Genomic DNA, 27,888 nt, shown 5'->3' on the forward strand with positions numbered 1-27,888 from the left:
CTGAACCGTCTCCAGATGTTGCGCCGGAAGTGATCTCTCTCGCGTGTCTACATTACGCAATGTTTACACTGATATTTCGGGAGTTTTACCTTTCACTAAACATATTTAGATATACAGGAAATCGAAATGGAAGAGGATTTCGATATATTTAAATAGGTTTAGTAAAAGGTAAAACTCCCGAAATCTCCGTGTAAACATTGCGTGACGTAGACGCGCGAGAGATCACTTCCAGCGTAATGTTGGAGACGGTTCAGATCGGTTAAGTTGGACAACTGATTCAAATCAGTTCGACGGCTATTAACAAGAGGTAAAAACGATATAAATACTGTTCGTTTTCTCGCACAAACCGCTCGTTTCGTGTCTAAGGCCATCAGTGTGTACTTGCATTCAAGAGTCATTAAATCATGTTTAATTTTGACTTCTCTGAGCATGCTCTTTGAGGTGGACCCCTTAAACCTGCATTATATGACTGACAGACAACACCGGTTTGACTGAAAAATGTCAAAATTGAAAATGCTGTGGAAACAAAGACACCCTTGAGGTAAGCTAAAACATATCAAAAAATAATTTCAAAGTGAACTATCCCTTTAACCGTTCTATTTTATCAGAAACCATCTTAAAACAGGGCTTTAAGTGTAAAATACCGAACTTTTTGAACAAAACAAACGATCTATAGGTGTGAAAACGCCCTAAGTTTCTTCTCGTTCCATTCATTTGTGGTTGTGCATATTATCGTTTATGTCGCTTTGTCGGCCTGTGGCATTAAAGCAAGGCAGACAATTTCAGCATCTGGAATACTGGAAGCATCAGTGGCGTCTCCCTCGCTCCCTACGCTACTCCTGGAGGATACGCTGTGTGCCATAGAATTAATCTTTTGGCTGTATAGATCTCCTATATGAAGAAAAGGCATGCTGGGATGTGGCTGTTTTTCATCCTCTGACTGGAGCTGGTCAGACTCCACCAAGGCTTTCTGTCTCTGATAGTACTTTGAGAACTTGTTGAATATGATGGAGATAGGAAGGGCGACTACAAGCAGGCCGCAGATGATGCACAAGGTGGCGACGAGTTTCCCAGCCAACGTGACAGGATACGTGTCGCCATATCCCACCGTGGTCATGCTGATTGTCGCCCACCACCAGCCCACCGGTATGGTCTGTATTTCCGACTCCTCGTCCTCTCTCTCCACAAAATAGATTAGCACTGAGAAAATGGAGATTCCCACAGAGAGGAAGAGGATGAGGAGTCCGACCTCATTGTAGCTGTGACGGAGAGTCGCCCCGAGCGAACGCAACCCAACCGAATGCCTCGCCAGTTTGAGGATGCGAAAGATACGCATGAGGCGCAGGATCTGCACGACCCTTCCCACGTTCTCAAGCTCCGCGCTTTCCTCAGCATCGACGGTTTCGAAGGCCAACGTGGCATAAAACGGAACAATAGAGGCAAAGTCAATGACGTTTAGCGCATTGCACAGGAATTTACGCAAACATGGCGTAACAGCTAATCGTAGGACGAACTCGATGGAGAACCAGAGGACACAAAAGGTCTCGAATGCAGCCAAAACTGGGTCCTCCACCTCTTTCTCATTATCGTCCTTCTTGTTGAACTCGGGCATGCTATGAACGCACATGGCGGCAATACTGATCAGTACCACACTCAGCGAAAACACCGCTATTATTTTGGCAGAACACGAGTATCCAGGGTTTTCCAGTCGCAGCCAGAGTTCTTTGCGGTTCTCAGAGCACCAGGTGCCCTCGAACTTTTCCAGGTCCTTGTCATATCCTGATAGCTCCTCCATGGATGAGTCTAAGCTGTCCTGCAGCTGGTTCGGCGGGTCATCGTCATTTCCCCAGTCGTGATCTCCTGAGCCTTCTTTCTGTTCTTGAAATCTGTTGCTGCAGCAAGTGTCCAGGTGGAGCTCCTTAATGCCCCAGTATTCCAACTCCTGGCTAAAACTAAACACACACAATTGTTCCATCAGGTGGATCTTTCCAGTATAGTAGAAGTTCAACACATAGCGGAAAAAGCATGGATTGCGATCGAAATAATATTCGCGGTCGGCCGCTGCGTAGTCGTCGCAAAGCTGGAGAATAGCGGCCTCTGAGCTGCAGTAGAGCAACCGGGCCAGCCGCGTGTGGGGGAAGCGTTGGAGGACCACCCGTTCCACTTGCTGCTTAAAGCCGCCAACATTGAGGTTGATGAAGCTCTCCTCTGGCCCTCGGTGGTGCAGGACCTGCCCATACAGCATGATGGATGCCAGTACATGAAGGAGTAAGTGGGACTGTTGGGCTTAGCAGGTTTGGAGAGGCTAAAAGGGATCAGCTATGGCTTCATTCCTATATGATGGAGGAAAATAAATTTCTGATTAGCACTTTGAGAAGAAAAAGTTAACCTGTTGCTACTGAAACAACATAAATTCCTGACAATTTATTTTTTCAGTACTATTTGACAGTTTACTGTACTGTACCCAACTGTATGACAAGACAAAAACTTAATCAGATACGCAGAGAGACAGACAGACTGCTTCTAACTGTAAAAACTCTGATGTGATAAAAGCATTCCGGGGCCCAAATCAGCCTTTATAGCTGCTAATGGATATCGATTCTGTACAGTGTCGTAAACAAATCCTCAGTGATCATTATGAGCATTTTAACACGAACACTGACTTTTTCTCCTAGCAGTGCAGCTGGGCACTTCAGCAAAATCACATCAGAAATTCTGGACATTCAGCGAATGCCTGACTGTCACGACAGCAGTGCTTTTGTAAGGTTTGTAAAATGGAAATTCTTATTTTGAGATTATTAAACATTTACAGTATATGGTTTAAATGTGAGACCAAAAACGGTTGTATTAGCATTATTTTGAGAGAGTTTACATTTTTTTTTTTTTTAGAAAAACAGCAGCAAACACATTTTAGCGACAAGTGACATTATTTTCAAAAAGTCTTTTCAAACAATATTTGGTTTTCAAAAAGTATTTGGTTTGTCACTCTTCTGCTTTATTGACCGCAGCACTCTAGCTGCATGAGCTCCACAAGAACTCCTGACCATTTTTACAAATACTGATATGACTAAAGCAAACACTTCAATATTTTTTAAATTATTATTATTTTAGATTTATACTATAGAACTATAGATTTTCAAGTTGATTAACTAAAGATTTAAGACTTTTGGACCTCACATGTGTATGTAATTATTTTAAATTGTACTACATACAACGTAAAGAATATTTGGTTGCAACAGAAAAACAGCATTCACACATACCTACAAACATTTAACTGTTAAATTTGGGAATAACACCAAATTTCTGACCAACATATATGGATAATGTTAAGAAGTTTCTTGAAGACAGCACGTTGTAGAAGTCTTTCAAACTCTAGCACCAAGTTTAAAAACAACACTGCGTAACACAAACTACACTGAAGCAAACATAGCATTTTACCTCTTTTCTTAATTTTCTGATGGCATCAGTGGACTGCAAAGACGTTTGGTGTGGATATTGCCATCCTCCAGCGCCTTCCTTGGTTAAGCCGTGTCCGGTGTGTGCTCGTACGCAGTATTTGCCCCATGTCCCGCAGCGGACTGTGTCGGCTGGGACAGTTGGCACATAGTGTGCCACTAATGCACTCATGGTGCCTCGGGGCAGCTGCGCGTCCGTGCGTCACTGGCCCGTGGCAACTAGTGCGCGCAGCGCGCTTGCGCTTTGCGTTTGAGGACGCGCCTCTCAAGCTCCACGGTGCGGCTTTTCCCCTTTTGCATTAGAGGTGAAACGGGAGGGACAGTGATAGAGTGAAAAAGAATGGGAGTACGGAGGGATGAAAACAAGGCTAAAGAGAGATACTCTGACCACCCGTGAAGGGCAGCTAAAGGATTAGAAAACTAATGAAAGACTGAGATTAACGATCCCTCGAGTTTAAGGAGAAAGACAAAAGAGGTCCGTTAAAAGAAAAGTAAAGTAAAGCTATTCTGAAAAGTTTGTGGGGAAAGAATCAATCGCCATCTACCTGTTTTGATTAGCATCAGGTGTGTAATATGAGATTTAAAAATAATTTCAACACAAATGCACAAACACAAAAAGAGCAGAAAACTTTAACACTCCTTTAGTTTAAGGAGTGTCAAGTCATTATACCATAGCAGCTAGTGATTCGTCAACACGTTGACTTTCCTCAGAAGCAGGCAATGTTCTCCCTCTCACAACAGCAGCACCTGTCGCACGTGCACAGAAGAATTGACAGATGATGCCCTCTAGGGGCCGTCATGAGTGGGCTACGTGCAGACGCCTCTTTAATGTTGCCCTTTAAAACATGCAGTGTTGGTCAAGTTACTTTTAAAAAGTAATTAGTTACAGTTACTAGTTACTTCTTCCAAAAAGTAACTAAATTAGTAACTCAGTTACAAATTTTAAAAAGTAATTAGTTACTTAAGAAAGTAACTATTGCGTTACTTTCAAGTAAAATTAAATTTTAAATGCTCAAATGTGACCCCACCTCTACCCCTATTTAACAGAACTTAAAACACATGTGCATGTTCAATTATTTATGAAAAATCTGAATTTTATAATGAAATGGACACTTAATACAATACATTAACAGAAACATGAAACTCGACGCAGAAGTATAAATTGGCCTTTAGTCGACTTCCATGGCCAGCCGTTTTAGCTTAAATTGTACCCAGCCTTACTCATCATAATTTCATTTTTACTACTAAGAATTCAATTAGAGAGCTTTACAATTCAATTCTAACTAGTAACAATTATGATTAGGGAGTAATAGGGATGTAATTGCAGAGCTCTTTAATTTAATTACAGAGCTCTACAATTGCATTCTTACTAGTAGGAATCGAATTAGAGAGCTCTCTAAATCAGTTTTTATATGGCAAGCCTCGTTAGCTTAAATTGCACTTCTAACTCAAAAAATGAAATTACAATGAGTAAGGTTGGTTACACTTTAAGCTAAAACGGCTTGCCATATTAGAGAGCTCTAATTCAATTCTTACTAGTAACAACTCAGTTGCAGAGCTCTTTAATTCAATTAGGGAGCTCTCTAATTCAGTTGTTACTTGTAAGAATGTAAATGCAGATGCCTAATATTAAATTCTCAATTCGAATCAGAACAGACACGAGTGAACATGAAAGTTTGATTTATTTTAAAATAATCAAACAATAGAACAATTTGCCTGTTGCCAGGAGGCACTGTTGAATTTTTTTCATTTCTTTACTAAAAAAACCTCACATACATACCACATCATATTAGCCAGATGATTCATTCGTAACTTTCAGAATTAAAACCCATTCTTTTATAAATTGTCAAATTTAGTTGAATGTGACGATTTACGCAAGAATGTTTTACAGTGAAAAAAGTATATTATATTATATATAAAGTGAAAATAATGTAATTGCATACATAAATATATGAAAAAGACATATACAAATGTTACTTTGTTCGAACATCCAAATGACATATTTTAAGCTTACTAACCCTATGGCAGAGTTTGTATCCTACTACAGTACATCAAAAAGACATTTGATGGAGCAATAGTTGAGCTTTGGAAGGCGACAGGAACAGTTTATCCCACTGGGGAGTGACAGAGAGGACAGAAGTTGTGTTGTGTGACCTCTTGCTCCAAAGCACAGTGTTTGCACACGCTGCACATCCAGAACTGGTACTCAGATATTATTCTTCCTGTCACTATACAGGTGGGCAACTTGCCCTCCGGCCTGAGGAAAAGAACAGGAAGTAATAGAATAAAAGACAAAAAGAGAGAGAGGTTTAGTCATCAAGTCAGAATGCATCATCACACACCCTAACCTGTTTAAGCAGTTTTACATGATTTTATTTACATAATTGGAACATTTAATTTACTGCTTCACATTTATGTTTTGTGCTGATTAATGGCTGTTTCACACCAATAATGATCACTATAAGGATAACTACAAACTATAATGGCATTAGCATCCACACCAGTGGACGATATTGTTCTGTTTATTAAGCACGCACTGCAGTTTCGTTTTATGCCGCTTTAAATGCTTGAGCTCTTTAAAGCAGAATGGATTCTGGCTGTTGATGCTTTTATCGTTTATCAGCTGGAAAAAAAAAATTCTGAAAGCGATTCCAACAATATTCTCTCTCTGTGCTGTTATCTTTATAGTTGTGGTATGGACTGCAATTTTTTTTTATATTTACAATGACTTTGGAACTATTATCTTTATCGTTATCGTCCTTGGAGTGAATGGGCTTTTTTACTTGTATTCTCATCACATTAGGCCAAAATAGGTCGAAACAGAAGAACTTTGTGAGCAAATCTAATGCATTGAAATCAGTCAATTCATGGAATAATTTTACCCTGTAAATGTGTGATGTGTATTTGTAACAGAGAACTTCAGTGAGGGAACAGAAAGACTACTCAAGTAAAGTTTGGGGTCAGTAGATTTTTTTTGTTTTTGAAAAAAGCAAGGATGCATTAAATCACCAAAAGTGACAGCAAAGACTTCTACATTTCTGCAAAAAAAAAAAAAAAAATTATCAAAAAAATATCTGTTTCCACAAAAATATTTTGATCAAATTGATGACAAGAAGAAATGTTCAAATTAGCATATTAGAATGATTTCTGAAGGATCATTTGACACTGAAGACTAGAGTAATTATGCTGAAAATTCAGCTTTACCATCACAGCAATAAATTACATTTAAAATATATTACATATATATTTTTTAATTGCAATATTATTTCTAAATAGAAATATTTTGACTGTATTTTAATCAAATAAATGCAGCCATGATGAGCATAAGATACTTTTTTTTTCAAAAACATTGTAAAAAAAATTAAGGATTCCAAACTTTTAAACAGTAGTGTAATTCCCATAAATAGTTCCCACTGTTTTACTGCAGTTCTTAGAGAGAACTGTGCTGATGTATCCGGCACACTGCAGTGATACGATAAGTCATTCAAAAAAGATGAGCCTTATGCCACTCATCTCACACTATTTTTACACTTGCGTCACTGTGACCGCACATCTCCGTCAACAAGCCATAACAAAGGATCGGCTTCAATTATCGGTTAAGCGGATCCTGAGTTTCCAGCGGTTGTGAGGTTACAGCACATCTCGTCATTGCGTTCCTGGCTTACCCGTCAGTGAGGCTGTCTTGCTGGCTTTGCCGGGTGTCTCTAGGGCTGTGTTTGGTGAAGATCTCCAGGGCCAGGTCTTCATAAAGCTGCCTCTGATCTGGAGTCAGTGTTTCCAGAGATTCCAGCTTAATAAAGGCACGTGAACACGTACCAAACGCACAATTAGCAGATGAGCAGATGGCTAGCAGAGAGTAAATCTCCACAGCAGGGATAATATCCTCATAATCACGGAGATGGAGAGCTAGAAATTAAGAATAAAAGTAGTTAATGAATTGCTGTTCACTTGAGGAACAAAAGATTTTAATAAGGGATGTTGCTGCCGCCACCATCTAATGCTCACTAAAAGGAGAAATCATTTAATAACACTTTCAAATTTTATTAAATCTCAAAATGAATATACATTTTTCATCCTGTACATTCTAAAAGGTGTGATGCATTCACTTTTACAAAATTCACAATTAATTTTTAGTGCTTTATTTAGGCAAAATGGTACATAAATGTAAAACTGACCATTTATTGGTTATCTGTCATAAGATTAAAATAAATATCAGTTTAACAATATTTATCATCAGAATGTTAACCTAACTTAAATCATTTTTAATAGATCATTTTAAAGACTTTAATAAAAGTATACAATGAAAGCACAGCTTTCATTGTATACTTTTTCAAGCTTTCAGCTTTTTCATACTTTTTCAGCTTTCAAGATACAATTTGAAAGACAAAAACATTAATCCACCACAACACGTACAAGCGTGGACATAACTTGTCCAGGTGGTCCTGGATATGGATGTAATCTGTGGTTTACACATTTTGTCTAGACTTTCGTGTAAGCAAACGTCTTTTGTAATAGTGTGTGCGTGGACTAAACGCTGTAAAGACTGCACTTTGAGTTTGTTTTCTCTGTTCAGGAGAGCGGTTTAACGCTTTATGTGCGCAGACGAGGCCAGACATACCATGCATGCATTCACACGCACACAGATTTACAATACTCAGAATATTCATATGGACATCATTACTGCGGTCTGATACCAACAGAGAAAAAGTGTATGAGGTGATAATGAATTTGTTCATAAGACCAAAGTCTATGTTTCACAGCTATTTGTTTGTGTAATATTCTAACTGGATTGCAAAATGAGTGGTAAGTGAATTACATTTTACAACTACACAAGCACCGGCCACTTTACGCCTTGCTAGTACCAGGTCAGACCCACTTTTGCCTTCAGAACTGCCTTAATTCTTTGTGGCATAGATTCAACAAGGTGCTGGAAACATTTCTCAGAGATTTTGGTCCATATTAACTTGATAGCATCATGAGGTGAAGCAGATTTGTCTGCTACACATCCATGATGTGAATATCCCGTTGCACCAAGGTGCTCTAGTAGTGGACTGAGATCTGGTGACTGGGGAAGCCATTTGAGTATTTTAACTCATTGTCATGTTCAAGAAACCAGTTTGAGATGATTTGAGCTTTGTGACAGGACGCTATCCTGCTGGAAGTATCCATCAAGATACAATTGGGTCATAAAAGTGATGGACATGGTCAGCAACAATACTCTGTGGCATTTAAACCATGCTCAATTGTTACTAAGGGGCCAAAGTGTGCCAAGAAAATATCCCTCACACTATTACACCACCAGCAGCCTGAACTGATGATAAAAGGCAGGGGGGATGTTGTTTATGCCAAATACTGACCCTACCATCTGAACGTTGCAGCTGAAATCGAGACTTGAAACCATGCAACGGTTTTCGAATCTTCGATTGTTTAATTTTAGTTGGGCCTGTGTGAATTGTAGCCTCTGTTTTTCCTGTTCTCAGCTGACAGGAGTGCTGCTGTAGCTCATCTGCTTCAAGGTTTGACGTGTTGCGAGTTTAGAGATGCTCTTCAGAGGTCTGAAGATCTGGATCGATGGATGATTCAGCTGCGAGCTCCATCTTCTGGTGAGATGCGGGAACTAATTCATGCATGACCCTCACAGTGCATTATGAGTATTCTCTATCTGATGAGTGTACCTCAGTTGTACACTCGTTATTGAGGTGCATTGTGGGATCGAATGAGTGCACTCTATATTGTCCACCCTATATTGTTTGGATACCACTACAAATGGCTGTCCCCTCAAATAGTGTACTATTTAAGGGTGTAGGGGCAATTTTGGACACAGCACCTGTGTTTTAAAGACAGTTAACATTAGGGTACCAGTTGACAAACCTCAACAGATTGTGCACTAAATAATGTAACCTTTAAGAGTGTATAAGCTATCACAACTCATTGGGTTTTAATGTGTCACCTGTCCTCATGGCTGCGTCCACCTTGCCATCGTACAGCTGTCTCTGCGCAAGCAGGAAGAAATGATAGGCCTCTGCCCCTCGCCAAGCGTCATCCAGGATACGGCTGTCTGAAGACGTCTCATCTTCCTCTAACAGCCCTGCTAATGCACTGGTGGCCTGAAATAAATCACACACACAAATTACCCACCACTAGGCAGTAAATGAGCACTTTATCACAAATGATTTCCTGCCCCTCTGATGCTGTCGGACTCTGAGTCAGGCTGCAGCTGCAGACCATGGCACTGAGAGTAACTTAACAACTACCACAGCTTTTTGCGGATTAGAAAGTAGAAAAATCACAAATGATAATAAAACTGTAGTTGGTTATCCCTAAAAGCTAAACTATATACAGCAAGCAGAGCATTTGGAAACAGGAGAGTTTTAGCATGTATTGTAGGATTATGTTTGAACAGTTAAAAAGGTGCATTGCGCAAGTCTCTGCGTTTTTGCAGAACTATGCCCCCTCTGGCGACAAGCGAAACTGCAACCAGAGGTGTGCACACTCATAGACCACACGGACACGCACGCTTGCATAATGTCTTCATAGGTATTAAATTTATAAATCTGCAAGTCATTTTAAATATATGAAAGGAAAGGCATTTGAGTAAATTACACACTTATGTGTGAGGGGAAAACGGGGGTAGGAGAAAACTTCGGTTTTTGTTTCCATCTATCTCCATGTTGAACTGTTTTATGTGCGTACTGTATCCAATTATGATTGTATTATTATGGAAACACGTTCATGAACAATACAAGTTTATTACTTTGTATAGGATCCCGTTTGAGCCTAGAGCAGTCCGGAGATCTGTCCATTTGTTGAAAGCTTCCCGATGTTGACTCTCGTCTTATTCTGACGTCTGGCACTAGACAAAAGTTTTATTTTCCTTGTCTTACGTGGAGTTTGCGTTGGGGTTTGGAATGAACTACAAGCCTGTCTCTTTGAATCCATCTTCTACTTTTGTCGAAAGTTGACTAAAGTTTTGTCGCTCGAGTTGTCTTCGCTGATACGGAGAATGGCGGCGAATACACAAACCTGCCAGACATCGCCAGGTGAGCGTGAACCCGCATGAACTCACGTCCAGTCTCAAATTCCGTCCCGAACCCCTCTTATTTATGTTACTGTACAGGATTATAGAGGCAATCGAAGAGAAGGGCTCATTCAGCCCATCAGGCAATTGTTTAAGCATGTATGGATTAGAAAAAACTGTATTTTTAACATGAAATGTTGCACAATACACCTTTAAAGTACCTCTGATTTCTTTCCCTTGGTTTTGCTTTGCTGTGAGCTTTTGATCTGGGTATGGAAGTTCTCCACCAGCAAGGCGGCGAGCACATATAGTTTCTTCACTCGCAATGGTCGAGTTCTCTTTTTTGCCTCATCTTCAGCGATCTAAGGTAAAACAAAGATTGTCAATTAAAAACATTTTACAGTTACAAAAATATTTTGCCATTAAATGTTAACAGTCCACTAACAGAAAATGAAATCTCGTGACTGGGTAGGGCATAACAAAATAGTTTTAACAGAAACAAAACATTATTTTTCCATTATTTCACCATTTTGTCGCATGGAGCTAACATTGAACACGTTCCCCTGGTTTCACAGAAAAGGCTGAAGCTAGTCCCATACTAAAATGCATGTTTGAGCTGTTTTAACTGAAAGCAACTTGCACTGGCACTTTTTCTAAGGCACATTTATAAAAGCTACTTAAATGTCCTAATTGAACCAAGGTCTAATACTGGCTTAAACTAAGCCCTGTCTGCGAAACCAGGCATTTTCCTTTAAAGAACACCTATTATGTTTTTTACATACGATTTCCTTAGAGTGTAATGTGTCTGTTTCAGCATGAAAAAGGTCTGTAAATTTACAAAGCACAAAGTCCACTTCAGAAGGAGTTAGTTATTTACTATATAAGTAAGCACTGTTTCTGAACTCCCTGAATTTTTTTGATTGTAATCTTGAGGTTTCTTCTGGAAATGAACACGTCACAATATTCAGCATATAAATAATTTCAGTCTAAGGCATGTGCAAAAAAGGGGGGCGAGGCCTGGTTGAGTTGCATTAGTAGTGTGTTGAAATTTGCAGTTATGGTAAGGGGCATGACATTTCCAAATCATGCTTGAAGTGGTTGGCCAATTGGGCCTACCAATTAGAGTGCATTACGCTTTTAGGAAGGAATGGCTTCATAGAGCTAGGAATGACAGTATTCACTGGTTTCATAACCCAAGGATCTCCAATGACATTTGTTTCTTACATGAGCTAATATAGACATACCGTAAACATGAGTTTGGCAGCATCCAGGAAGTGATGGGCTTTTCTGTAGAGCTCCACAGCCTCTAGAGTTTTGTTTTTCTCCAGCAGATGTGAGGCGTATTTGGACAGAAGAGGCCCAATTTCCTTCATACTGTGGTTTTTGGCAAGTTCCACAGCTTTGTTCCACTGGGAAAAAAAGCATACAATTAAAATGTATTTTTACTGTTGCTCATTTGTTTTTAATCAAGCATCTAAACATTCATCACAGACAGGTTTCATTAGCAGGAGTATGATGATGTAACAGCTGCAACTGGATCTTTCAGTACAACTGATGATGTTCACTGTGAACTCTCTGAACCTCTCATTTAAACTAATGTGTCATTATCTCGACTCTCGAATCTCAAGAAAAGGCAGTGATTCAGAATGCATTCAGTGAAGAGAGGATGAAAAAGATGTCTTCTGGTAAATGCACATTAGAGCTGGAAATGTCTCAATTTCTTTAACACAGATAACACATTTATGTTCAATTTAAAAGGATAGAAATGCATTAACTTAAAAAACCCCACAGATGATTAATCAGGATTAAATATTGACAGCACTAATATACTGTAATATCAATACAATTAATGCGATTAATATAATATTAATACATGCTAAAAATGTACCTTCATAAGATATCAAAACCATGCAAGCTAAAGTTCTGTGTATTGATTGATTGAAGTTTGTGCATGAACTCTCACCTGGTTTAAATGCACACAGGCATCCACTGCTGCTTTGGGCTGGTTACATTTCAGAAATGCACTGACAGCCTGCTCACACATTCCCACGGTAACAAACATCTGACCAATGTCCTACACATACACACAAACATACAATAAAGCACAGTTCAAGCCATTTAAGATAATGTGAACCAAACACTGCTGATTGGTCTGCTGACAAAGCATAAGAAAGTAGGAAAGAGAGAGCACTCACTGGTAGCAGTTTATGGTTTTCTGGTAGGGAATTTGCAAGTTTCTCCAGACCATCATAGTCCTCCAGCATATAATAACATTCAGCCAGACGCTCCTGATTACGACCCTGCAGGTAATACTGCACTGCATTCAACCTGTGGAACACACATACTTCAAGTCTCTGAGTCAACTACCAAATGAAACAATTTAGCAGTACACAACCAGTCAAAAATTTGCTCACACTTTAATGTGTCACATTTGTGTTGTGTTTTCATTAATCTCTTTGGTTACTCATTGATTAGTCATTCTGTTCAGCTGGTCATTCCTTTGTCCGTTATCCTCATTGTATAGTGGTTGTGTTTGCCTGTTTTCCTGTGCTTCCGCTGCATAGATTTAATACAGTCAGTTTGTGGTTGATTTTCCTTCGTCCTCTGTAAACCACAGCCACATGTGAAAGAAGATTGGACCACAAAAATGGACTATGGAGATTGCTGCTGCTTTCTCTGCTCTCGCCTGGGAGGGACTTTCTTTTTTGGATTATTCTTTGCGTTTCTGCCAGCTCGCCCCGCGAACGGCTTTTGATGATGAGACTCTATATGTTGGATCGGGGTGAACTTCACAGCCTACAAGACCTCCTGGATATTAAGGAAACGAAACTGCTGCGATGGTCACGCATGCCGCGATGAATTAGCAAGAGCCTGAGAGGACGACGCTGATCCCGCCCATCCTCCCTTTTCTGCCTCCTCATCCTCATTCAGCCAGTCCTTCGCTGGTTCCCTTCACCTTCTCTTATAACACAATGCTGTGTGAATAAGCCTCAGGCTTTCCGTCATCCAGCTCCTACCAGCCTCCGCCTCCAGCCACTGTTCCCGTCACCCCACCATGGCCCGTTGGCCTGACTCCTTGGCTCCATCTCCATCTCCATCGGTGCTATGGTACCTCAGTTTCTCAATGAACGGTTGTCGCTGTAGATCCATCACGGTCGCCAGGACCAGCACGGTCCCATCAGTTCTCCATGTGCGCCCGGGGATCCACCACCATTGGCTCCATTTCCATTGCTCGTCCCCATGATGTCATTGAAAGCTTCTCCACCATGGCTCCTCCCTCCCTCAACAGCATTATGGGCCTCCGTCAAATTAGTGTATAACAACAAACAAATACTGTACGACAGGCATTCAGCTGCATGGCTTTGCCTGGACAAACACATACATAAATATGAGAACACCTACTTTTAAGCAACCTACCATTTCTGTCTGTCTGCAAAGTAGTCTCCAATAGCATTGTAGGCCTGCTCCAAAAGAGCATCATCAGAGTCACCTGATCCTGTCTTCAGCAACTGCAGAACCCTGAACCAATCACCGAGCTTTATACGCAAACTGATCGCCAAATCCCTAGAGACCAGAGGGAGAAATAAGAATGATGAACATTCAAAATTAATTTATTTTGTTGCTTTTTCAACTTAATTAAAATGTTGGACATTACCACATAAACAAATGTACAGAGACACATTTGGAAACTGATGTGAGTGTTTTTTTGTTTTTGTTGTTTTTTCATCTAGGTAGTCTATATAATTTAGCACTCCATTAAATTAAGAAATGGTAATTTATTGTATGCAAATTCTAGAAATATAAATTATTAACTTTTTTATATAGTGTTCAAGTAGACTTTATCAGCAAAGCATAGGTAATGCACAGTGTTTATGATATATGGTGGTGCATATATATGCAGTATATACAGGGTGTCTACAGATATACGTTTTAAGACACTTTATTAGAAAAACTTTAAGACATTTTGGAACTGCGGCCACCTTGATGTGTATTTGATATATGATATAGTTTATAATACTGTAGTTTTAGTTGTAAGTTACGATAATAACTGAATATTTCGATAACTATTTAATTCAATGGAATTATTACGGAAATATTCATTCAAATGTGTCAAAGATTCAATTGTGTAATTTTTTTCTCAATTCAATTAAATTCATTCAACATCAATATTTTTTGAATATAGAGTGGATGTTCAGAGATTTCACACAGCATGAAAACACGTATTATCTGTGTATACCTGCGGTCCATGTCCAAGTACATCCTCTCTGCCTCCTCGAACCTGCTGAAGTAAGCAGCTACCTCGGCCTGTTTCATGGCTTCACTCTGAAGGTTGCTCAGTCTCTTGACAAATTCAATGCCCTGGTAGTCCCTACAGCGCACAAACGCCTGCTCAGCCATCTTCAAATCCAGCTTCTGCAGGGCTGCTTCTGCCAACAAACGCCTGCAAGTGCACGCATACATACAACTGACTGAATTTTCATCTTACACTGAATTCCCCAAATCCCATATTTCCAGAATCTGACACATTAGTTCTGATGAAATCATTAATTTAAAGTATTATTAATGTATTTATACAGTATTTGATCTCAATAAAGATTTTCCTCAGACCTTGCAAGCTTAAACAACATCAAAATGTGGACATTCCCAAAATGATACTGATAATGATACTTTCAGTTGCATATGGCTAGATCTGTTTTACTGAAGACTGACAGAAAATGAACAAAGAGGACAAAGCGAGTCTCTCTGGGATCTTTTCATGTGCTCATTTAAAGCTGAGTAAACGTTTGACCTCTGTCACGTTGACATGTTAAGGATGAGCACAATCAAACAAAAGAGCCTCTGAGCTCTAACACTTACATCCAAGCAAACACACAGACTGAAAGAGAGAGCTGACACATGGCTCTTGCTTTCTTTACACCATATTCCGACAGGATTCCTTCTCCGGTTCCTGTCTGACAGTATAAACAGCAACTTTCCTCACTTAATAATGTACTGCCCAGTAGTACTAATGTACTACCTACATTTCACCCCAAAATCAACAAAAAAAAATAAGGATTGACATTTTTATTTAAATCTGTATGAATCAAAGGCAAAAGCAAATACTGATATACAAATACTTGCATAAAATTATATAGATATTCTTGGGCAACATTTTATTTTGATAGTCCACATTAGACATTCATAAGTAACTTTGCAACTACATGTCAACTACCAGTCACTAATAATCTAATGAGAGTTAGTTGACATGTAGTTGCAAAGTTACTTATAGTTAGCAGAATGTCTAAATTGTACATTTAATAGGGAAAAATTCTAAATGTAACTAATGAGACTTAAACAAAAAAAAGTCTTGAATATAGGGTCAAATGTGACCTGGATGTGCTCTTGACACATTACCATAAATAAATTATGATTCTTTGTTTGCGATCAGATCATTTTAAGCAGCTAACTCTGGGAAGGTTTTTAGTCAAATGATCCAGAAAGTGAATTTATTCTAACAATCAGTCCAAAACAGTGCTAATGTATAGAAAACCAGGCTGATCACATCAGAGATAGCAGAGAGAATAGAGACTCGCATTGCGTTTTCAGTGAATTATTCATTCCAGAGTGTGTCCTGTCAATTATGTATGTTAGATGAAGGTGAAGTGCTTTGAAGCACTGTTAAAGAACATTAAACCTAAGCTAACTTGACACTAGGGTTTTCCAACCTTCATCTGTAGCAAGAGCCCAATCTGAAATTCCTCCTTGTGCTGTGAGAACTGACAGAGCCACTAAAACTCCAGAGGGCTCCTAAATCAATAGAGCCGCTCCAAAACTTTATAGCTACAGTAAACATCTCTCTGTCTTAGATGAATTTATTTTTATTTTTTTTAATTAACATAACCATAAATAACTGCACATAAATGTGCTTTTTTATATTACATTTACAGCTTATTTTATTCCACTTTTTCCAGATGTCGTTCTCAATGGTCAGGCATGTATACTAGGAAATAGCACTCCAGAACTGTGCTGCCTTTTTGGTTTTATCTTGTCCCGCTAGTGCCAGGATCATCATTCAAATCATAAAACTGTACCTCACCCAATACATTCAGACTATTTAATTGCACCTCATACTTCCAGGACACACACATACACAGCCATGTTGCACACACACAAACTCACACAGCATGTTTCAGCACACGCTTCCGTACTGCCTCACTCTGCTTTTATTACCGTATTCCTCTGTGTGTGTGAAGGTTTGCTTAAATAAATAATCACACTGCCCCATTTATTGTGTGGAATGTGTGTCTGTCTCTCACCAGAGGCGCGGATGGGGATTGTCCTCAATAAACTGGGAAGCATCTTCAATTCCAACTTTCTCAATCAGAGCCCTGCTGTCCCTCAGTGAGCGGATCTCAAAGTTTATTAAATAATCTTTATTTGGAACCTCTGGATCCTAAAGAATAAAATTATATTCAGGGTTTACACAAATTTTGACAAATGTTTTATTTTTTCAAAAATAATTTTTTATAGAAACTATAACAGCTATAAATTAGCATTTTAAAATTTAGATTTCCAAGAATGACTAACACACACACACACACACACACACACACACACATGTATATAGATTTCAGTCTTGGAAATCTCAAATTCACTGACTTTCACAGGTTGAAATAAATTCACAATCAACTTTGAAATTAATCACACATATGTATGTATTAATCACACCAACCCTCATAATCTCATCCAAAAGAACAGATTTGATCTCCAGATCCTCGAAGTGGCAGATGAAGCCAGATGTTTGAATTGGTTCCTGTGTTCAAAACACAACACAAATATGAGCTTGTCAGGAGAGAATACTTACACTAACACTGCTGCAAATTAAACCAACCAAGAAATCAATTTTAGTTAGGCTGATTATTTATGAGAATACACTTTATATATATATTTTTTTAATCAATCAGTTCAAATGAATATTGAGTGGAATCCATAAACCAACTTCCTGCTATTTTTCTGTGCGGGTAGAAAAAAGCTCTGTTAAATCTCTGCAGTGGGTGGTCTGATCTACAGGCCATGTGCAGTGTGATTTACTGAGGCTGGTGTGTATGTGTGTGTGTGCGTTTCAGGTAAACCCTATGTTATGGGGACAAAATGTCCCCACAAAGATGGCAATCTTTGAATCTGAAATCCTTGTCTTTGTGTGGGGTAATTTTTTGGTTTCCATGAGGAAAACAGGTCATCAATCATACGTAGAGATGTTTTTGAAAATGTAAAAATGAAGAAAGTTTTCTGTGATTGTGGATAGGTTGTAGGGTTAGAAGATATAATATACCATTTATACAGTATAAAAATCATTATATTTATAGAATATCCCTATTAAACTTAGAAACCCAACAAACATCTTTCTTTTCTTCCATTAATGTGTTGTTTCTTTTTCTTTTCTCTTGCCACAATACTGTATATGCATGGATATGCTTATGCAACTCATTTCTCTATGTCTCACCTCAGGATCCAGGTTTCTGAAGACATACATTCTGGTTTTCTCCATCATGGAAAACAGATCTGGGTTATCATTAGCCCATTTCATATCCCAGACATCCTTGCGCTCAAATTTAGATGGGTCTCCGGCTGTGGACCCGCCTTCAGCGTCCCCTGACGAAACCCGTGTCTCTACATCCAAAAACGTCAACACACCTGTAATGTCTATTATAGCCAGTCGGCTGGAAACATAAAATACAGGCAATCTCACTATACAAGCAGTAAAAATGAATGAATAGTCTAACAATGATAGCGCCGATATGGTCGACAGTTACAATTGGATAGGACGAGAGAGGAAAAAAGAAAAGAGAGTGAGAAATCAGACCTGGAGTTACAATTCAGCGACAGCTGATATGGTCTGGACGTGAGAGAATATTTCTGCAGAAGGTTGATATTGGGTAGACTGTATCTCTGTAAGATACCAGACTCACGACCCTGCGGGCATCACAACCACATGTCAAACACAAAAAAGCTTTGGGTTGAGAAAGCGTGTGTTCTTGTGTAAATCAGACGTACCACTAGAAGCATCCTGTCTGATGCTGTGATGCAGCAGATCGGATCTCTGGTGGCCTGAAACAAATGAATCATAAACATGTTTCACTCTCATGATCCTTTCTCAAAGCCATTGTTTGAATGTAGGCCAGGGTGATATTAAAAAGGTGAACTGAAGTCTCCATAGTGCCAAGACACATTTTCTAGCATTTGCGTTCTTAGAGGAGTTTTTGATCTATATATAAAAATGAAGCAGATCAAGAAAAATACAACTAAAGTACAAAAATAATTCATAAACCAACAGAGATGGACAGTGTTTTATGACACTTTCCCCACTAATCCTCTCACGAGAGGTTGAGAGAGCCACAGGTAAGTGTATGTGAGGAGTGTACTCACTGTGAAGGCTTTGGCAAAGTTCATTGTCCCATCCGATGTTCCGCTTGGACTGTCATCGATGTGATAAACCCTAGCGAAGACAGTCATCAAGACAGAGTGAAGAGAGACAGTGTGTGGGTAAAGTGGAGCAAGAGAGGTATTGCCTCAGTATATTTCTATCATGTGGAAGGGAAACACGCCTGGTCTGTGTGGGTCACAAGATTTCATCACACAGCCTTGAACGGAACTTTTCTAAACTGCTGCCGTCATCGAGCACACCCTCACACCGCATCGATAGACAGACAGGCAGACAGGTCTACCCACAGACTGTAGGCATTAAGGAACATCACTTCATCTGATGAAAGCTCACATGTTGCAAAGATCTGTTACTTTTATTCAGACGCGGAGTCTGAGATGGGACAAAGCGTTAATAATATAAAATCGTTAATAAAATGAAACTTGTTTTGTACTGACCAGACAATAAAATAGCAACTGTATTTAATATGCGGGTTATGCAAAATATAGTGCTATATATCTGACTGCTGGTGACAACAGACAGAGCTGAAAAGCAGTTTTAAACTATCCTGTATCCTCACTTGTGAATGCTAGATTCGTCAATATTCGTGATTAATATTTGGCACATTATTTTTGTGCCTGCTAATAATGAGTGGGATGAAAAACACATTTTGTATGATAAAAGGAGCAGCAGCAGATTGATCATATATATATATATATATATATATATACACACACACACACACACACACACACACACACACACACACACACACACACACACACACACACACGCACACACACACGCTCACCTAAAGGATTATTAGGAACACCTGTTGAATTTCTTATTAATGCAATTATCTAATCAACCAATCACATGGCAGTTGCTTCACTGCATTTAGAGGTGTGTTCCTGGTCAAGACAATCTCCTGAACTCCAAACTGTCAGAATGTAAAAGAAAGGTGATTTAAGCAATTCTGAGCTTGGCATGGTTGTTGGTGCCAGACGGGCCGGTCTGAGTATTTCAAAATTTGCTCATTTATTGGGATTTTCACGCACAACCATTTCTAGGGTTTACAAAGAATGGTGTGAAAAGGGAAAAAACATCCAGTATGCGACAGTCCCGAGGGCGAAAATGCCTTGTTGATGCTAGAGGTCAGAGGAGAATGGGCCGACTGATTCAAGCTGATAGAAGAGCAACTTTGACTGAAATAACCATTCGTTACAACCGAGGTATGAAGCAAAGCATTTGTGAAGCCACAACACGCACAACCTTGAGGCGGATGGGCTACAACAGCAGAAGACCCCACCGGGTACCACTCATCTCCACTAAAAATAGGAAAAAGAGGCTACAATTTGCAAGAGCTCACCAAAATTGGACAGCTGAAGACTGGAAAAATATGTTGCCTGGTCTGATCTGTTGAGACATTCAGATGGTAGAGACAGAATTTGGTGTAAACAGAATGAGAACATGGATCCATCATGCCTTGTTACCACTGTGCAGGTTGTTGGTGGTGTAATGGTGTGGGGAATGTTTTCTTGGCACACTTTAGGGCCCTTAGTGACAATTGGGCATCGTTTAAAGCTCCACTGTGTGATTTTTTTTTTTTCCCCCATCTAGCGGTGAAAAGGTATAGGACCATCCAGTGAATATTAGTTTCTGTTCCTCTCAATTCCGATTTTTGTTTTAACTCCTACGGTGGCCAAAGTAGTCCAAGATTAACATGGCTTCCAGTTCGACCTCGCCCATGAGTGTTAACTCAAACGTAAAGGCGAAGCTTGAATTAACGGGTATGTCCCAACGGGTATGTCAAAGCTCGAATCATTTCAAATTGGTTTCTTGAACATGACAATGAGTTCACTGTACTAAAGTGGCCCTCACATTAAATTAATTTTTTAAAGATATTCAAATTGAAAGCAGTTAATATTTCACAATATTACTGTTTTACTTATTTTTTAATCAAATAAATGCAACCTTGGTGAGCATAAAAGACTTTTGAAAGGTAGTGTTTTTTTTGTTTTTATTTTATTAGACCTTTGACCCTCACCTCTCCCGACCTTCCTTTCTTGTTTTGGTGACCTGGTTGATCTCAAGAGCAGTGAGTTTCTTAGCCACACGATACTGCCAAACGTAAAACACCTCCTTAGATGCAGTGATCACGTGAGTCTTCGTCATGGTGACGTACAGAGGGTCTGTGACAGTGGAAAAGTGAACAAAAACATTAGGGAAAGAACATCTAGAATGCTATTCATTTCACACATTTCATCTATATATCAAAGCTGACTGTCAAAGGTGTGTGTGATTTCAAAGGCTGTTGAAAATTACACAAACGTCTACATTATATTCAGACTGGGATTTTTTATTTTTTTATTTTTTATGAGTAACTACAGATTCTGTTTTGTGCTGCTGTTCAGGCTCTGGAATCTGTCCAGGGTGAGAGACCAGGGTGAACGTCTGTCCCTCCCACAGATCTGCTCTCCCAACCAGGGGAGGAATTTAGCGGGATGCTAGTGAGAGTGAGAGGAAAGGAGCCAGGATTCCCACCACAGCTTTCACACTGTATGTTGGTGTTATTCATTACAACCGCAAGCCGTCAGCTTGCTTATCATCAAAGAAACAGTTCTGAATTATATATGTTAAATATAGCTCAAACCTAAGATTAATAAGACTATTCAGGCACATCCATACATCTCCGTAATAAGTCAAAGACTGGCCACTAAAGTAAAACCGTAGGTGTATCTCTTGTCTTATCACACTGTGTTGTCTAGGGTACGTTTACACAACAACGATGAGCTAAAAATGGAAAAGTTTTTTCTTCGTACAGATGACGTTATCAAAACGATCCCCGTTCACAGGGATCTGCAAAGACAACTAATAACTTATATTATACATGTCAGACAAGTTGTTGGCGATGTCACTTTTTAAAGAAAGACTACGCACCTACGCATTTTTACTTAAGTGCACTCAAGCCAAACGCACGTGGCTAAAGATACAAATGACATAATTTATCTTTTTTTTTTTTGGTCTTAATTTCATGGATGTCTATCTTGATAATACTGTATTATTACTTTGTCTCCTGGGTAAATCTCAGCTTCACAAAGCCAGAAACTTTCACTGCAATCCCAATTTTAGAATGTTCTCTTCTGATTTAAAGTCTTTTTACTTCCTTTAATAAAATGTCAAAACATTTGAACACAAAGGCTTCGGAAACATATATCACCCTTGAGTCTGTTGTAAGGAACCCTTAATTTTTCACGATGACAAAATGTTGTATTGTGTTGATTTGTGTAATTCTTTTAACGACTTGTGATGATGTCCTTGACCTTGCACTAGAGTATATTTTGCGATAATGACCGGATGACTATGCATGATCTCTTATGAATAGAATCAGTGAGTGTGTCCAATTGCTTAACTCACCGACGTCAATATATTTGGAGTCCTGTGGGGTTCCAATGGAGTTACACAACACCAGAACATACTGTGGACAGAGGACAGACAGACAAATTTACTGTCTGGGTACACTTAACTAAACAGCATTAAGGAAATATCTGAGAGGCTTCTTTTGCAGATGTTCATAATACCTTTCTCCTCCTCGACCGATCCTTTGAGGTGTTTTGATTGAACAGCTCATTAAATGTCTGTGTTAAAGCGGTTGCATCTGACGCTTAAGAATAGCTTAATAATAAGTCTAATTAAATGAAATTCAACATTCAAATATTATGTCTTTCTATTTCTCTGTCCTATGGCCTGCTGAATGAAGCTGCTTTTAGTAATTTTGTCTTTTTTTTCACAAAACATCATGATATGCAGCCTGCAGGTAATCACATCTATATATTTGATCAGGTTTCTCAGAGTTTTTGAAAATGGCTACAGTCATGTAGTACTATTAACTCTCTTCTGAATATAACTTTCAATTGTTTGTGATCAGAGTGCATATGGTATCATTTTCACAGCTTTTAACACTGGAATTAGTGTAGTAAATTATTAGTATTAATAAATGGAGTTAGTCATGAAATAGTAAAGAAGTAGGTGCCTTTACCATAGCTGATCCAGCCTCAGCCTCAGTGTCCTCCTGTTTGTGAAATGATAAAAACATCAGAGAATTTGATGCAACACAAATCACAGATATGACTAGTTAACACAATAAATCAAAAATGATTTGATTTAAAATAATATTCTGAATTATTATTATTATTTTATTTTTTTTGTAAAACAGTTTTAGTACCTGTGGATGTGTGTCATCCGCTTTGGTTGCCAAGATGCAATAATCTCCACACGTGGTGATGGACATAAGACTTTTGACATATTTTACAAACTTCTCATTATTCTTAGTGTCCCAGAACACCACACTGTACTCCAGCCTATCAGGCCGTGTGTATGCATACACCACCGTATTACAGCAGTAACCCCACTGTAGAGACAGAGCAAGATATTAGCTCAGACAGAGACACTGTTTTGTTTTGTTTTGTTTTTTACAAAACTGTATCTTATAGGCATTATTTACAGCTAAATTACTTTGTAATCTGGTCGAATGTTGGCAAAGTAAATGTAGGAATCTACAGCCAGGCCAATTCGGAGTCCTCCACCTTCCCATGATACAGCAGTCATCTGCTTGCCCGGAACCTTCAGAGTCCGCAAGTGCTAGACACATGGTGACATCAGACATGAGTGCATCAACAGGATCATTGCCATTAAAAAGTTTGGGATTTATATATTTATATATATATATATATATATATAATTTCAAATAAATTATGTTCTTTTGAACTTCAAATTATGTTCTTTTGAACTTTGTCATCAAATAACCTGCAAAAGTTATAAGTTTCCAAAATATTAAGCAGCACAACTGTTTTAATACTGATAATAATGTTACTGAAGCATCAAATCAGCATATTAGAATAATTTTGGATCATGTGACATTGATAACTTGAGAAACAGACACTGAAAATTCAGCTTAATTCAGGAATATAGGCGTAAGACCTTCATAAGTTACTTTCAAAAACATTACAAAAATCTTACCGACCGCATACATTTCAACAGTAGTGTAGGCATGCACAGATTAATTATATTTGTAGAACTTTCATACTGTTTTTCTGTACAATACATGTGTGAGATCTGAACTCACCTCTCCAAATGGTGCGTAGAACTGAACAACATTTAAGTCTTTCTCTGCTCCGCTGGTTCTGAGTGATCCTGCAATAGCTAGAACACTGCCACAGTGATTCCACTGGATACTGGCCACATGCCACATACCCGTCTCAATGATCACAGGACCTACACACAATCAATAATTACAATTTTCTATCTCCTTCGCATTCATACTCAAAAATGTACTAGAATGTATGACCCCAGCATTCACAAACAGAGATAAAAAGTCACTAAAAAATACACAAACTCACTGTCATCACTCTCATGCCGCAACACTTGGCAGTGCCCGTTAGTAAAGCAAACAGCCAGGCAGGGGCAGTCTGGCTCCAGATACCCCTCTGTGCCCGTGTACCAGTGGATACCTGCTATACTGAGAGCACCTGTTACATTTGCCAAACTACTCATGGTCATCTTCATCTGGGCATGAACACACAGACACACAAAAAGGAAATTTGTGAGTGAGAAGGCATTGAGTTACTAAAGCGCTTTTCACACTGACTGCACTTATAGTCACTCTACACCCTGCTTTTAACTACAGGTTCTGCAAACTTGTGCAGTGTAAAACGATGCATTGTTAGAATGTTACCACTAGATGCTACGCAACAGACAGACAATTGTGTGCCTCATATTAACATGCTTTGGAAAGAGTTTCAATGTTTGAGGGGGGAAAAAAATGGAGTAAAGAAGAGATTGTTCCATTCTTACTTTTTTAGTCCAAAAACTCAATATTACAGACTGCATTACATGTATAAATTAAGGATGCGCAATGCTAGAGAATTTATGTAAACAGGTCAAGAGCTGCATTCGTCCAATCAGAAAACAGCATCTTATGATTACAGAAGATTAACTGTTAACACTGGGTAAATTATGAGCAGTGTGATACGTAAAACAAGATAACCAATGAACCAGGGCTTAGAATGATCCAGGGATAAATATTTCAAGTTTGAAAAGTTGTTCCAAACCTGTATGAATTTCTTTCTTCTGCTGAACACAAAAGAAGATACCCTATTTTGAAAAATATGGGTAACCGAACAGTTGATGGGCCCCATTGACTTCCATAGTATGGAAAAAAAAAAAACATACTATGGAAGTCTGTGGGGTCCATCAACTGTTTGGTGACTGACATTCTTCCAACTATTTTCTTTCAGTACAGGTTTGGAACAACTTGAGGGTGAGTAAATGATGACAGAATTTAAATTTTTGTATTTAAATATTGTGTATTTCCAGGCTCTCCACACTCACAATGAAGTTTCCCTGGTTGTCGTAAATGTGGATCTCTCCATTGGCCATCCCAAACAGCAAGATCTTACTGTCTGGAGACCAGGCCACATGTGCCAACTGGGTCCCTTTCAGTTCTTTACCCCAGATTCTGTTCCCTGTGTGATCACAAAATTATAAAACACATAACCAGACAAACACACACATTTATAATCACACAAACAAAATGTTCATGAAAAAAAATTCAAAAACTATATGATACAACATTAAACATCTACATTTTGATGGCTTTGTTGCCTTCTAAAAATAATAATTTAAACATGAAAATAAAAAAAAATATATATCTATAATAAAATGTCCATTAGTGAGGGTAAATCTGTGCTCACCATCCACCGAGCCCACGATCACAGCTCCGTCCTCATACACAATGCAGATCTTCAAACCATCAGCGTTCCAGCTCATGCTCCTCACCACAGATTTATTCCTATTATTAATCATTTCTTCATACCATGAACCTGGTTGGTACACAAAGCCACAGTTAAAGGCAGCATTTATTCCAGAAATTGTTCACTTAAAAATGTCATCATTTACTCATATATATATATATATATATATATATATATATATATATATATATATATATATTTAAAAGAAAGTCTTTTAGGTTTTGAACAACATGGGGATGAGTAAATGGTGACAGAATTGTCATTTTTTTAATAAACATTAAGATAGAGTTTTAAATAAATTAAATGTTATAATACTTTCTTAATGTTTGGTTATAGGACTGTGCACCTTTATAAAGCATCCAGACAATGATGAGGCCGTTCTGGTCACTGGTGGTCAGTTTCTGATACTGTTCATTCCACGTCACAACCTGCACTGAACCTGCATAAGAAAATCAAAGCTTAGAGTCAGCACACACACACACACATACACACACACACACACAAACAAACTGTCAAGCATATCTTTCTTACCACTGTGGCCCTCCAGTGTCTGATTCATAGAGAGGTTGCTGGGAGCAGCCAAGCCTTTCATTTTGGCATCATCTGGGGAAAATAAACGTCATTTAATAATTAATTATTGGTTGAATGATGAATTTAATTCAAGCATTCATCAATGCTGAATATATATAAATAAACAACTGTTGCTCTTATTTTGTCCGTCTATATAAAAATACTGGTAGCTCCAGGTTCCCACCTGTGTAAGTCTCAAGTTTGAGCACTTTTAACATGCCATCCTCTCCTCCACAGGCGATGAAACCCTGATCTTTGTTCCAAGACACACACTTTAAAACGGTATTGTTCGGAATCGCAATCTGGGGACATAACAGACAGCAAAACCAACAGCCCTGATAAACTGGTCGTGTATGCAGAAACAACTGTCATTATCAGCAGCAAAGATCGCCTTTTTAAGAAAAGTAACTGAAAAATGACGACAGCTAATCTGCAACATATAAATTATCCACGCTCAATCTGGGAAAATTACCTTCTTACTGAGATAAATAAACATCTTTGCTTTAGCTTAGCCAGCTAGCCTGCCACAGCGTTTATGGAGCGTTTTTTGGATGCTATATCAGGTTTTTGGTCCCGCGGTGACTGTGGGTGATTTCAGCGCTGTATTCATTTAAAGGAACTTTATAATAAATCCGTTATTCAAAGCATTTTAATTTTCTGTGTATTTTCCATGCGTGTACGCTGCTGTGCTGAAGAACGGTAACGGTTTGCTTGGTTTCTAGGTAACCAAAACCCGGAAATGGTGTTGAATGATTGCAGCGTTCATGGTATTTGTAGTGCTCTTTGCAATTATCTACTCATTCTTTTTCCATTACTCTCGTTTGTGATGATACAGCTGTAAATTATTGTCAAATTAATTATAAAATTATTAGAATATATTCTGTTATAATTATGGGTTTCGCAAAAGTGACATTTTGAAAAGTTGACATTTCCTGCAGTGACCAGCTAAACTCCATCTCAAAGCATAGGCTATTTAAACAGCATTTTTCTAGTTATTCAGTAATGTTTAATGTGTAGTATTCAATATGTTCAATAAAACATGTTAATCACAGGGACTAGTAAAGGAAAAGTGGTAATTAAAAAATAAATAAATAAATAAAAATAAACTTGGCCAGGCTACAGTACTTTTATAGTAGTCATACCAGCAAGACTCTAAATAAAATTACTTAAAAATATACACATAACTTACCTTTATAAGTACAAAATAAAAAAAGGTTTAGGTTGTTTAGCTTATGCATTAACTAATGTATTTTCCCAATTACTCATGTATTTGAATATGCAATGCAATTAGAATATTTTAATATACATACAAATACAATCACAAACCCATCATTAAATATAAAGATATCATAGAAAATGACAGAAAATGACATCAAAGTATATTTTATTTGTTCATGTATTTGTACAAGTATCCAAGATAAAGAACAGTATAAAATAATGTGCATATACTTTACATATTACCATCATTTATATGTATTTACTTTTACTATTTGTTCCCAAAATAAAAGGAAATTTATTCTGCAAAACAATTAACACGTTGTGTCAACATGATATAGTATGTAGATAACTCAAAGATCTCATACTCAGAACATACTGAAATCTATAATAAGAGCAATTTGAAACAAGACATTT

At 38.4% G+C, this 27,888-nt stretch overlaps 2 protein-coding genes across 2 annotated transcripts; both read right to left on the minus strand.

The window, feature by feature from the left end:
• Positions 1-479: 479 nt before the first annotated feature.
• Positions 480-3,724, minus strand: kcns3a (potassium voltage-gated channel, delayed-rectifier, subfamily S, member 3a). The gene is made up of 2 exons (XM_039671696.2): positions 3,439-3,724; positions 480-2,333 (listed from the first exon to the last, which is right to left on the minus strand). The coding sequence occupies exon 2, from the start codon at positions 2,243-2,245 to the stop codon at positions 737-739; it is 1,509 nt and encodes a 502-aa protein (XP_039527630.1). The 5' UTR covers positions 2,246-2,333; positions 3,439-3,724; the 3' UTR covers positions 480-736.
• Positions 3,725-5,118: 1,394 nt separating this feature from the next.
• wdr35 (WD repeat domain 35) lies at positions 5,119-26,973 on the minus strand. Its single transcript, XM_039672604.2, has 28 exons — positions 26,729-26,973; positions 26,441-26,558; positions 26,218-26,289; positions 26,033-26,125; positions 25,627-25,755; positions 25,265-25,398; positions 24,274-24,439; positions 24,000-24,148; positions 23,390-23,515; positions 23,100-23,285; positions 22,914-22,946; positions 22,292-22,352; positions 20,922-21,066; positions 18,880-18,949; positions 18,508-18,561; positions 18,317-18,426; positions 17,957-18,173; positions 17,186-17,266; positions 16,770-16,906; positions 14,711-14,914; positions 13,891-14,037; positions 12,669-12,801; positions 12,437-12,547; positions 11,718-11,882; positions 10,695-10,835; positions 9,406-9,562; positions 7,121-7,361; positions 5,119-5,712 (listed from the first exon to the last, which is right to left on the minus strand). Exons 1-28 carry the CDS (start codon positions 26,750-26,752, stop codon positions 5,562-5,564), a joined length of 3,555 nt encoding a protein of 1,184 aa, XP_039528538.1. The 5' UTR covers positions 26,753-26,973; the 3' UTR covers positions 5,119-5,561.
• Positions 26,974-27,888: the final 915 nt, after the last annotated feature.

The sequence above is a fragment of the Pimephales promelas genome, chromosome 11 (assembly GCF_988280905.1).
Source record: "Pimephales promelas chromosome 11, fPimPro1.hap1.1, whole genome shotgun sequence".
In the NCBI taxonomy this organism is placed as follows: Eukaryota; Metazoa; Chordata; class Actinopteri; order Cypriniformes; family Leuciscidae; genus Pimephales; species Pimephales promelas.

Coding starts and splice junctions, on each gene's coding strand:
- kcns3a (XM_039671696.2), bottom strand. CDS start 2,245: ATGCTGTATGGGCAGGTCCTGCACCACCGAGGGCCAGAGGAGAGCTTC.
- wdr35 (XM_039672604.2), bottom strand. CDS start 26,752: ATGTTTATTTATCTCAGTAAGAAG. Junction 25,756..26,032: donor TGTCTGGATGCTTTATAAAG/GTGCACAGTCCT, acceptor TGTACCAACCAG/GTTCATGGTATGAAGAAATG. Junction 25,399..25,626: donor GATCGTGGGCTCGGTGGATG/GTGAGCACAGAT, acceptor GTGATCACACAG/GGAACAGAATCTGGGGTAAA.